The sequence below is a fragment of the Oryx dammah genome, unplaced genomic scaffold (assembly GCF_014754425.2).
Source record: "Oryx dammah isolate SB20612 unplaced genomic scaffold, SCBI_Odam_1.1 HiC_scaffold_15, whole genome shotgun sequence".
Classification (NCBI taxonomy): domain Eukaryota; kingdom Metazoa; phylum Chordata; class Mammalia; order Artiodactyla; family Bovidae; genus Oryx; species Oryx dammah.
This window is the reverse complement of record NW_024070199.1, coordinates 1,467,714-1,480,091: the sequence shown is the minus strand read 5'-3', so window position 1 is coordinate 1,480,091 and position 12,378 is coordinate 1,467,714. Positions and strand designations below refer to the sequence as shown.

At 48.8% G+C, this 12,378-nt stretch overlaps 1 protein-coding gene across 1 annotated transcript; it reads right to left on the bottom strand.

Annotated features, from left to right (window-relative positions):
• Nucleotides 1-1,844: 1,844 nt before the first annotated feature.
• On the bottom strand, nt 1,845-4,597 carry LOC120874809 (elongation factor 1-alpha 2-like). Its single transcript, XM_040256510.1, is given in 7 exon segments — nt 1,845-1,968; nt 2,092-2,324; nt 2,480-2,739; nt 3,007-3,154; nt 3,281-3,577; nt 4,083-4,262; nt 4,454-4,597. Coding segments are annotated over 7 exon segments (1,386 nt in total).
• Nucleotides 4,598-12,378: the final 7,781 nt, after the last annotated feature.

Genomic DNA, 12,378 nt, shown 5'->3' with positions numbered 1-12,378 from the left:
AAGATTGCTGGGAGAAATATCAATAACCTCAGATATGCAGATGACACCACCCTTATGGCAGAAAGTGAAGAGGAACTAAAAAGCCTCTTGATGAAAGTGAAAGGGGAGAGTGAAAAAGTTGGCTTAAAGCTCAACATTAGGAAAATGAAGATCATGGCATCCAGTCCCATCACTTCATGGGAAATAGATGGGGAAACAGTGGAAACAGTGTCAGACTTTATTTTGGGGGGCTCCAAAATCCCTGCAGATGGTGACTGCAGCCACGAAATCAAAAGATGCTTCCTCCTTGGAAGAAAAGTTATGACCAACCTAGATAGCATATTCAAAAGCAGAGATATTACTTTGCCGACTAAAGTCCGTCTAGTCAAGGCTATGGTTTTTCCAGTAGTCATGTATGGATGTGAGAGTTGGACTGTGAAGAAGGCTGAGCACCGAAGAATTGATGCTTTTGAACTGTGGTGTTGGAGAAGACTCTTGAGAGTTCCTTGGACTGCAAGGAGATCCAACCAGTCCATTCTGAAGGAAATCAGCCCTGGGATTTCTTTGGAAGGAATGATGCTGAAATTGAAACTCCAGTACTTTGGCCACCTCATGCGAAGAGCTGACTCATTGGAAAAGACTCTAATGCTGGGAGGGATCGGGGGCAGAAGGAGAAGGGGATGACAGGGGATGAGATGGCTGGATGGCATCACTGACTCGATGGACATGAGTCTGAGTAAACTCTGGGAGTTGGTGATGGACAGGGAGGCCTGGCGTGTTGTGATTCATGGGGTCGCAAAGAGTCAGACACAACTGAGTGACTGAACTGAACTGAACTCTGTATTTTTGCCACCTCTTCTTAATCTCCCCTGTTTCTGTTAGGTCCATACCATTTCTGTCCTTTATTGTGCCCATCTTTGCATGAAATATTCCCTTAGTTTCTTTAATTTTCTTGAAGAAATCTCTAGTCTTTCCCATTGTATTGTTTTCCTCTTTCTTTGCATTGATCACTGAGGTAGGCTTTCTTATTTCTCCTTTCTATTCTTTGGATTCTGCATTCAAATGGGTGTATCTTTCCGTTTCTGCTTTGCCTTTAGCTTCTCTTTTCTCAGCTATTTGTAGGGCCTCCTCAGACAATCATTTTGCCTTTTTGCATTTCTTTTTCTTGGGGATGGTCTTGTTCACTGCCTCTTGTACAATGTCAGGCACCTCCATCCATAGTCTATCAGATCTAATCCCTGAATCTATTTCTCACTTCCACTGTAACCGCAAATGATTTGATTTAGGTCATACCTGAATGGTCTAGTGGTTTTTCCCTACTTTATTAAATCTTAATTTGGCAGTAAGGTGTTCATGATCTGAGCCACAGTCAGCTCCTGAGTGTATAGAGCTTCTCCATCTTTGGCTGCATATTATATAATCAATCTGATTTCAGTATTGACCATCTGGTGACGCCCGTGTGTAGAGTCTTCTCTTGTGTTGTTGGTGTTTGCTATAACCAGTGCGTTCTCTTGGCAAAACTCAGCCTTTGGACATGGTAGTGTTGGACTCACCTATTAGCCCTGGCATCTCGCCCTACGCCATTGTGACTCTACTTCGTCACATCCCCAAACAATTCTTCCTTGTGGGAAACAGAAGAAGGCTGCTAAGACCTGAATTGTGTGTTCACCACCCAGCACATAAAACAGTTCCAAGCCTATGGTCCTTAAATTGGTTTTTTACCCAGAATCTCCTCACTGACCTCATGCTTTCCTTCTTGCATGAAACCAAAACGGATAGAAGTTTTACTACTAATTTTATTCAGTCACAGAAGTATCTCATACAGTGGGGGCTGCTGAGAAAGTGGTGTGGGAGAAGGACGTGCTTCATTTCTTGCTGGCCTTCACCGCTGACTTGGTGACCTTAGCCGCAGCCGCTGTCTTCTTCTCCACAGTCTTGATGACGCCAACGGCCACGGTTTGCCTCATGTCCCGCACGGCAAAACGGCCAGGCGGACAGAAGGAAGGAAAAGAGTGAGATTTCTGAAAAGAGACACAGAAGGCGCGGCTCCATGGCCTCAGTCAGAGGTGCTTTTCCTCCCAGGACTCAGCAGCCGTCCGCCCCGGCTCACCTAGAGGCGGGTACTCGGAGAAGGTCTCCACACACATGGCCTTGCCGGGGACCATCTGCACGATGGCAGCGTCACCCGACTTCAGGGCCTTGGGGTTGTCTTCCAGCTTCTTGCCCGAGCGGCGGTCAATCTTTTCCCTCAGTTCAGCAAACCTGCAGGAGATGTGGGCTGTGTGACAGTCCAGCACCGGAGAATAGCCAGCTTGGATCTATCCTGGATGACTCAGGATGATCACCTGGACGGGGAGAGGAGGAGGATCCCTGCTGGGACCTGTGATCCAGGGCCAAGCCTCGAGCCAACTGGGGCCTCCACCGAAAGCAGGACTGATTTCTCAGGAGCAGTCTCCACCACCACCACGCACCAAGGGCTCTGGCCTCCTGGGCAGCTCACCTGGGCCACAAAGCTGCTGGTCTCCATCGGGGGGTCATTCTTGCTGTCTCCAGCCACGTTGCCATGACGGATGTCCTTCACAGATACATTCTTCACGTTGAAGCCCACGTTGTCCCCAGGCAGGGCCTCCGACAGGGCCTCGTGGTGCATCTCCACGGACTTGACCTCAGTGGTGAGGCCACTGGGGGCAAAGGTGACCACCATGCCGGCCTTCAGGAAGCCGGTCTCCACTCGGCCCATGGGCACCGTGCCAATGCCTGCTCAGGAGAAGGGCAGGCGGTTAGAACCACTCCAGCCCTACCCGGTAAGAGCTGGCTTCCTGGGGATCAAGGGCCAAGGTCACCTACAGAGCTGGTAGGAAGTGCCAAACTCAAACGACTGGCTGTTTCCTCTGCATATCAGATAAACTGGAAACTCTGGGGGTTTGGCACTGCTCACAAGTCAGGATCTGAAGCCCAGCAAGTCAGACAGTGGACTTCATCCTCCACTGGCATCCCCCCTCAGCCTGCCCAGCCCTGGCTCCTCACCTATCTTGTACACGTCTTGCAGTGGCAGCCTCAGGGGCTTGTTGACTGGGCGAGTTGGGGGGAGGATGGAGTCCAGAGCTTCCAGCAGGGTCACCCCGGTGGCGTTTCCCTCCTTCCGCTCAACCTTCCAGCCCTTGAACCAGGGCATCTGCAGGAACAGGAATGCGGTGAAGGGGGAGGCGAAGTGGGGACGTGGCTCCCGGCATGCCCACCCCAGGACCAAGACCCATTCTGCCCCGCAACCCGGCCGCCCATGGACCCTGCCTGCACTCACATTGGTGCTGGGCTCCAGCATGTTGTCTCCGTGCCAGCCCGAGATGGGCACAAAGGCCACGGTCGCCGGGTTGTACCCGATCTTCCTGATGTAGGTGCTCACTTCCTTGGTGATCTCCTGGAAGCGTGCGGAGCTGTAGGCCGGCTCAGTCGAGTCCATCTTGTTGACCGCCACGATCAGCTGCTTCACACCCAAGGTGTAGGCGAGCAGCGCGTGCTCGCGAGTCTGCCCGTTCTTAGAGATGCCTGCCTCGAACTGGCCCACACCGCCAGCCACAATGAGCACAGCGCAGTCGGCCTGTGGGAGGCAGACATCGTGGGGGCAAGAGGTTGGTTAGGGGAGGGGACGCCGGATGTGCTGGGAAGGCTGACTAGAGCTTCGGGCGGGCAATCCTTGGCCCCTTGCAGGCTGGACACTCACCAGAAACTGACAAATGCCTTCATCCCCCGGATGCTGCTGTGCGCAGAGGTCCTGCCTCCCACTTAAACCGTTCCTCAGTCCCATACACGAGCTTTGGTTCCTTTGTCAGGAGCCCCACAAGGTGTTTTACTTGTCTGGGTGTCAGAAAACCTAGTCCCTGCCCCAGCCTGAAAGGAGGATGGTGTCTGGACCACATTAGAGTCTATCTTCTGATTGGTCAGAACTGAAGGTCGGAGTGGGTAAGGAAAACCTTCTAAAGCTTATGATGCCCTTCCTCCCCAGGAAATAAAGCCTGAGTTTCCTCCCCACCCTCTGCCAGCCACCTCCCCTACAGTCTGCCCTAGTTCGAAAGGGAGGGACCTGGGAACAAGGACTGCTTTACCTGGGAGGTGCCGGTGATCATGTTCTTGATGAAGTCCCTGTGGCCCAGGGCATCAATGATGGTGATGGAGTACTTGCTGGTCTCAAACTTCCACAGGGAGATGTCGATGGTGATGCCATGCTCTCTCTCTGCCTTCAGTTTGTCCAGCACCCAGGCATACTTGAAGGAGCCCTTACCCATCTGGGGAGGGATGAGGAGTGAGGAGTGCATTGATGGTGAGCAGCCGGATCTCTGCCGGGGGATTCAGCTGCTGCTCCAAGACCTCACAGTGTGCCCTGCTTCCACACTCTGCCACCAGACCCAGCCAGGAGCAGACTGCCATCCCCAGCCCCCACCATTCCTAGAGCCAACCCCATGGGTGGGTGCCTCACCTCAGCTGCCTCCTTCTCAAACTTCTCAATGGTCCTCTTGTCAATCCCGCCACACTTGTAGATGAGGTGCCCGGTGGTGGTGGACTTGCCAGAGTCCACATGGCCGATGACCACGATATTGATGTGTGTCTTCTCTTTGCCCATTGCGGTGGTTGCTTCCTTCAGTCACTGCTCCACTGGAGCACAGGAGGGGAGGGTGGGGAGAGGGTGAGGTCCGCAGGTCCTGGCAGGTGGGCTGCCTCTCGCCACTCCTCTCCTCTTGGTCTGCCCCAGCACCCCCTCCCCACGTTGTGGCCTAGCTCAGAGCTTGGGACACGGTGGCACCAGCTGAAAAGTAGAGGACTTGCCAGGCTTGCACCCTGGCAAGGGTCATAATCCCAGGGCTATAGCTGGGATTTCCAAGCGGTCCTGGCCCCTCCCTCCTTTGTCTTATGTGGGCCTTCCCTAGAACATGTGGGGGCTCAGCCATTCCCCCACATTTCTCCCATCCTTCCAATTCCCCACGCAACACCCCTCCCGCCAGCCCACCTCATATATAAGAAACCCTGCCATCCCATAGCCTGAAGGTGGTCCTCTGCCCCTTGCCAGCGCCTACCTTCAGAGAAGAGGGAACAAAGGCGATCCGGCAGGAGCTGCAGCAGCTGTGACAGTAGCGAATGGCTGTCTTACCTGCTGCTTTTATAAGCCCAGCCCTGGGCCTGCCTCTGGTTCCACCCAAATCTGACACCAGAGCTGGGTAGGGAATGCCACTCCCTACCCTCAAACCCAATTTTGCAGAATTCTTCTCTGACTGATTGGATATTCGGATGAAGAAAGCATGGGTAAGTGAGTGTGTGGGTGGAGTTGGGGAAGGGAAGATTTGGGAAATAAGAAAAAAATAAGAAGAAAGATAAGGATGAATTCTGCATGGTCAAACTTTGCATATGACTTCCCAAGACTAAGGTGCTTTAATAGCGGTGGCCTTTCATTGATTCCTGCAGTGCCCTGGGAAGTATAGTGCTCGACACCGCCAGGGGCTAAGGACTCGGAATCAGGAGCGGTCATGGTGAGACTTTGTTGGGAAGAGCTCCTGGACTCCCTGAGAGTCAGTGGTCCTTCTGGAGCTCCTTCCAGTCAGCAGTCCAGGACTGCTGGGGGCTGGGGGAAGGCGCTTGCTTCGAGAATGGACTGTGGCTACTTGGGGTTTTCTCTGAGGCTGAATATGTCCTCCTTCCTCCCCAGGAAGGCTCTTGGCAGCACTTAGTCACTCGGCCAAGGCTGACAGCCTCCAGTTGCTCTCCATAGTCCTAGCCTGGGCCCAGGAGGGCAATACTCTAGATTTTGATGTTCCCCATCCCATTGAGGCCCACCTTTTTGAGCACTGCCTGTTTCTTGTTCTTTTGTTTAATATTTATTCTCTTTGTATATCTGGCTGTACCAGGGCTTAGCTGTGGCAGGCAGGATCTTTAGTTGTGTCACATGGGATCTAGTTCCCCCACCAGGGATCGAACCCAGACCCCTTGCATTGGAAGTGTGGAGTCTTAGCCACCAGACCACCAGGAAAATTCCCCACTTCTTGTTCTTAAATCACCTTTTTCACCTTTGTGCCTAAGGAATCAAAAAGCTGGAATGTCAGAGAAGATGGATCCTCAGAAAACGTCTGTCTCTTTTCTCTCCCGATTTTATAGAAGAATCAAGGTCTAATATGGTTAAAGTGAAACTGAAAGGGTTAGTCTCTCAGTCATGTCCAACTCTTTGTGACCCCATGAACTGCAGCCCACCAGGATCCTCTGTCCATAGAATTCTCTGGGCAAGAATACTGGAGTGGTGGCCATTCCCTTCTCCAGGAGATCTTCCTGACCCCCGGATCAAACCCACATCTCCTGCATTGCAGGCAGATTCTTTACCATCTGAGCCGCGAGGGAAGCCCAGGATGGTTAAAGGATTGTCCCAAGGTTCTGCAGTGTCTTGGCCCCCACCATTAGTGTATTTCCCTCATCCAGTCACCTTTCAGAAGAGAAGAGGCAGAGCCACGTATTCCGCTAACATCTAGCGGGGCCCTGGGAGGTGTGACTGCGGTGGGAGTGGTGCAGCCCCTGTCTCTGAGGGGCTCACACTCTGGAAGGGAGACAAAGAAGCCATTTCAAAGTAACGAGTGAGTTGTGAGGGCTGTGAGTGAAGGTCTTTGGGGGGCTTCCCAAGTATGTGGGGTGAGGAGGACTGCTTCATAGAAATGTTTCAGCAAGACCACAGGCATGGGCATCAGGCAGAATAATCTGGTATTGTTAAGGACAGTTCTGGACTCAGTTTGCCTGGAAGGAATGGGTAGAAGGAAACAATGGTTAAAGAGATAACAGGAGAAGATCATCATGCGTTAATTGCTCAGAGTTTAATTTTCCTAAACTGTAAGTCTAATTATGTAATCCCCTGGCTTGAATCCCTTGATTACTCTTTATTGTCCTCAGGGGGAAAATTACTGTTCCTTCAGTGAGGAGAGGCTCCAAGAGGCTGAGGCTGGAGTTGGGAAACCCCTTAGGAGGCCACTGCAGAGGTCCTGGAAGAAGGAGATGCGTCTCAGCCAGGGGGTGCAGCTGACGCGTGTTCCACATAAATAGAGGGGGATTCAGAAGTGGGGGGACCAAAAGTGCCAACAGAAGCACTTGCCGTCAAGACGGGGAACACATGCCTTTGTCAGCATCTTCTCTCTCATCCCAAAGTCAAGCTCAAGCCTTTGATACAGCACCAGAGGACCCTGCAGTTAACTCTAATGCAGGGGTCCCCAGCCCCTGGGCCATAGACCAATGGCAGTCCTCAGTCTGATAGGAATCGGGCTGCACACCGCTCCTCAGGGCCTGTTGCTCCCTGCCCCTTGCAGTGCCGCCCAAACCATCTCCCACGACACCCCCAGTTCCATCCATAGAAAAACTGCCTTCCACCAGGCCAGTCCCTGGTGCCAAAAAGGTTGGGGACTGCAAGGGTCAGAGTCTAGACCCCTTCCTGAGTCTCCAGCCCTTCTATCCGGAGCAATTGAGCTCACTCCCTGATCTGGATCTGAAGTTCCCTGGTCTTACTATGAGTCTTGCTATGAGTCTTACTAGTTGCGATGAGATAATCTGTCTTGTTTGAGCCTCTTTGAAATAGCACAAAGGCAAATCAGGCGTGTAAAGGAATTTGACCTCAGAATCAGGTAGACACCTGAGTCTACATTCTACCTCCTCTACTTCCTAGCTGTGGGAACTGACTGCCTCTGAGCTTCTGTCTCCTCATCTGTGACATGGGGGTGATTCTCACCTCCTGCTTTCTTGAGCAGTGGACTGTCATCCTGCGCAGTGCCCGGCAGGTGGCAAGTGATCCGTAACCTGCATCTCCTCTTGTCCTGTCTTCCTCCCCCTGCCTTGCGTTGCCAGACGCCGATCGCTGAGAGCCAAGTGCTTACATACAGACCGATTTGCCCAAGGTCACAGAACACATTAGTGAAGAAATAGGAGGATACTCCTCCATCTCCAGGTTTCCAGGCTTCTGCTGAGCCAGACTGTCTCCTCATTAAGAATTATTATTGTTATACTTCCTCCATTTAAGCCATTTACATAGTATCTCTGTAGTCTTGGCCGACTCCGAACTGAAGGAATAATCAGAATGAAGAGGTTTTCTGACATTGAAATCAGCTGAAGGGTAAGTGCTCCTGATAGAATGACTTTCCCAGCTAGTGTAATTGGCTGTTGCTAGAAAAATATTCCCATTATTTACAAATTTGAAGGGCCCTGGCAATTCATTATCATTTTATTAGAAATAGTATTTACAATGTATAACCATAAAGTCATCAGGGTTTCTGGAATGAGATGGTTAAGAATTAGAATGAATCTATAGTGACTGTAATGCAGGCTTCAGATGAGTTAGGATGAAATAAAATCATTTAGAATGACAAGCTCAATGCAATGAGACAAATGAAGTTATATGGTCAAGATGTGCTTGTTGGGCAACTGCATAAATACAAGGGGTGACTTTGTAGTGAAAAGTTACTCCAGGGAGGGTTGATTCCTAAAAAAAGCTAGACTATGTGGCCAATGTTGGCATATGAACTAAATATGTCTATTAATTAATTTACCTATTAACCAAAACCCCTTGGTCTTTATAGTTAGTGAGCAGAGGTATAGCTATGAGATCAATCCATTTTATTCAAGTTTTTAGAGACAGACTCCATCGCAGACATAAACTAAGTCTGCCCAACAGTATCAGTATATACATATATATTTTTTTCATTTGTTTTATTGAAATTTAGTACTTTGGCCACCTGATACAAAGAGCCAACTCAATTCAAAGATCCTGATGCTTGGAAAGATTGAAGGCAAAAGAAGAAGTGGTTGGCAGAAGATGAGATGTTTAGATAGCATCACCAACTCAATGGACATGAATTTGAGCAAATTCTGTGAAGTAGTAGAGAACAGAGGAGCCTGGCATGTTACAGCCCATGGGATTACAAAGAGTCAGACAGGACTTAGTGACTGAACAACAGCAAAGTTGACTTACAATGTTGTGTTAATTTCTACTGTACAGCAAAGTGATTCAGAAATGCCTGTATACACATTCTTTTTCATGTTCTTTTCCATTATAGTTTATCACAGGATATTGAATATAATCCCCTGTGCTATACAGTAAGAACTTTTGTTTATCTGTTCTCTGTTGTTGTCAGTATACTTTAGAAGAAAGCCACAAAATGAAACCAACTGGAGTTAGTGATGGTGAACTTTGAAGGTAAAGTTTCAACACCTTAAATTTAGTCACACAGAGAAAGACATGTATGACATCACTTAAATGTGGAGTCTGAAATATGATACAGATGCATTTATCTACAAAACAAAAGCAGACACACAGATGGAGAGAACACACTTGAGGCTGCCGAGCTGGGGGAGGAGTGGGGCGGTGATGAAAGGGGAGTGTAGGGTTAGCAGATGCAGACTAGCATATATAGGATGGATAAGTTACATGGTCCTCCTCTATAGTGCAAGGAGCTATATACAATAGCCTGTGATAAACCATAGTGAAAAGGAAGATAAAAGAGAATGTACACATGTATATAAATGACTCACTCTGCCATATAGCAGAAAGTCACACAACATTGAAAGTCAACCTATACTTTGATTAAAATTTTTAAAAATTGAAAAAAGAATTGTTTGACTTAGTTTTGTCTCATTTCAAGCATGTACATGAGAAGCAGGGAAACCCGAGTTTCCCAGCGTCTGATCACCTGAATAAGGAGATAGCCAGTTTGCAGACCTGCAAACATAGGAAATCAAATCCTAAGTAGGATGGAGTTATTTCTTGCACAGGTGCTTATAGAGCACATTTTCTGCAGTGGTCTTGAAGCATGTGGCAGACTGGGGTGTCTCCTGTCCCCACCTCAACAGCACAAGGGGGAGGCAACACCAGACTCACCCACCCAACACCCCAGGAGCTGGAGTCCTGCCCTGGAGGAGACAAAGCACCGAATGTTGGAGAGACTCTAAGTTAGTGATTTTCCACTCAAAGAATTCTTGCTTAGATGGGGAATGGAGACAAGGGGAGAAGGTCCTTTTCTTTATGTTCCAGAGCTTGACAACTTTAGGGGAAAGGGACAGTGGAGGAAGCTCTGGTTGTGTCCTATTAACATGGAAAACTTTCCCTCTGAACTCTGAGCATCGTTCATTCAACAAATATTTCTGGAGCACATTGTGTTACTGTGTCTCCACCTCAAATCCTCTTTTGCCTAACTCCCATTTCACAGATGGCTGAGAGAGGTAAAATGAATTGTCCAAACCACACAACCAATGTGTAGGCAGGAGCAGGGGTGGAATTTTAATCCAGACATGTTCCTTTCTCTTTTTCTAGGACTTATTTCTTTTTATTCATTTAGTTTTCACCGCACTGGGTCTTCACCACCGCGGACCTTCTCCAGTTGCAGCAAGCGGGCTTCTCCTCATGGCAGCTCCCCTCGTTCAGAGCACACGTTCCAGCTGCACCAGCTTCCGGAGCTGCAGCACACAGGCTCGGAAGTTGTGTTGAGGGATTAGTTGCCCTGTGTCATGTGGGATCTTTCCAAACCAGGGATCAAACCTGTGTCCTCTACTTTGGCAGACATATTCTTAAGTACTGGAGCACCAGGGAAGACCCCAAAATGAGTTCCTTTCTAAAAACAACATACTGACGATAGGCAAGACATGTTACCTCCTGGAAGCCCCCTGGGCATCATTCTGATGCTGTTCCTCATCTTAGATGTGGAAACTGAGTCTCAGGCAAGTCCTTTTCTGTCTGATTTGAATCCATAAACATTTACGTGTCAGACATGGTGCAAGAAGGACCTGCACCTCTAGGAATTCCCAGGCCAGCTGATTTGACACATTCCCAGTCTCGGGTGGCAAGAATGGCACACTCATACCCACACACAGTTAGGCTCTCACGATACAGAGATCTGTGCACAAGCACTGAAAGCACAAGCCTTCGGTAGATCTTGCTGATTGGCTTGATCACAGGTGCCTCTACTGAATATTTGTCCAACAAAGGAAGACCCCAGTAATATTTTTTTTATGTAATTGCTTTTCTTTCCCCGTGCTCTAGGGGTGACATCTCTCTGCCAAGACTGCGGTTAATTTGAAGGCTCCCAATCTCTCCTCACTTTGGATCATAAGCCAGATAGCAGTATAAATCCAAACACATGTGAGCTCTAAACTTCAGCCCAGAGTCAGGACAGGGCACAGGACTGTTAATGTTGTTGAGTTGTCAGTCGTGTCCGACTCTTTGTGACCCCATGGACTGCAGCACACCATGCTTCCCTGTCCATCACCAACTCCCAGAGCTTGCTCAAACTCTTGTGCATTGAGTCGGTGATGCCATCCAACCATCTCATCCTCTGATGCCCCCTTTTCCTCCTATCTTCAATCTTGCCCAGCATCAGGATCTTTTCAAACGAGTCAGCTCTTCACAACAGATGGCTAAAGTATTGGAGCTTCAGCTTCAGCATCAGCCCTTCCAATGAATATTCAGGATTGATTTCCTTTAGGATGGACTGGTTTGGTCTCTCTGCAGTCCAAGGGACTCTCAAGAGTCTTCTCTTTTGAACACCACAGTTCAAAAGCATCAATTCTTCAGTGCTCAGCTTTCTTTATACTCCAACTCTTACATCTATACATGACCACTTGCAAAACCATAGGTTTGACTAGACAGTAACTAGACGTTACTTTGTTGATGAAGTAATGTCTCTGCTTTTTAATATGCTGTCTAGGTTTATCATAACTTTTCTTCCAAGTAACAAGTGTCTTTTAACTTCATGGCTGCAGTCACTGTCTGCAGTGATTTTGGAGCCCCAAGAAAATAAAATCTCTCACTGTTTCCACTGTTTCCCCATCTATTTGCCATGAAGTCATGGGACTGGATTCCTTGATCTTAGTTTTCTGAATGTTGAGCTTTAAGCCAACTTTCTCACTCTCCTCTTTCACTTTCATCAAGAGGCTCTTTAGTTCCTCTTCACTTTCTGCCATAAAGGTGGTGTCATCTGCATATCTGAGATTATTGATATTTCTCCCGGCAATCTTGATTCCAGCTTGGGCTTCATCCAGCCTGGTGTTTCTCATGATGTACTCTGCATAGAAGTTAGATAATCAGGGTGACAATATGCAGCCTTGAGGTACTCCTTTTCCTATTTGGACCCAGTCTGCTGTTCCAGGTCCAGTTCTAACTGTTGCTTCCTGACCTGCATACAGGTTTCTCAGGAGCCAGGTAAGGTGGTCTGGTGTCCCCATGTCTGTAAGAACTTAAAGAGCACAGGACGGAGAACAATGCTGAGATTCCTTAAAAATCTGGAAGGAGAACTGCCATACGACCCAGCAATCCCACTGCTGGGCATACACACCAAGGAAACCAGAGTTGAAAGAGACACGTGGACCCCAGTGTTCATCGCAGCACTGTTTACAATA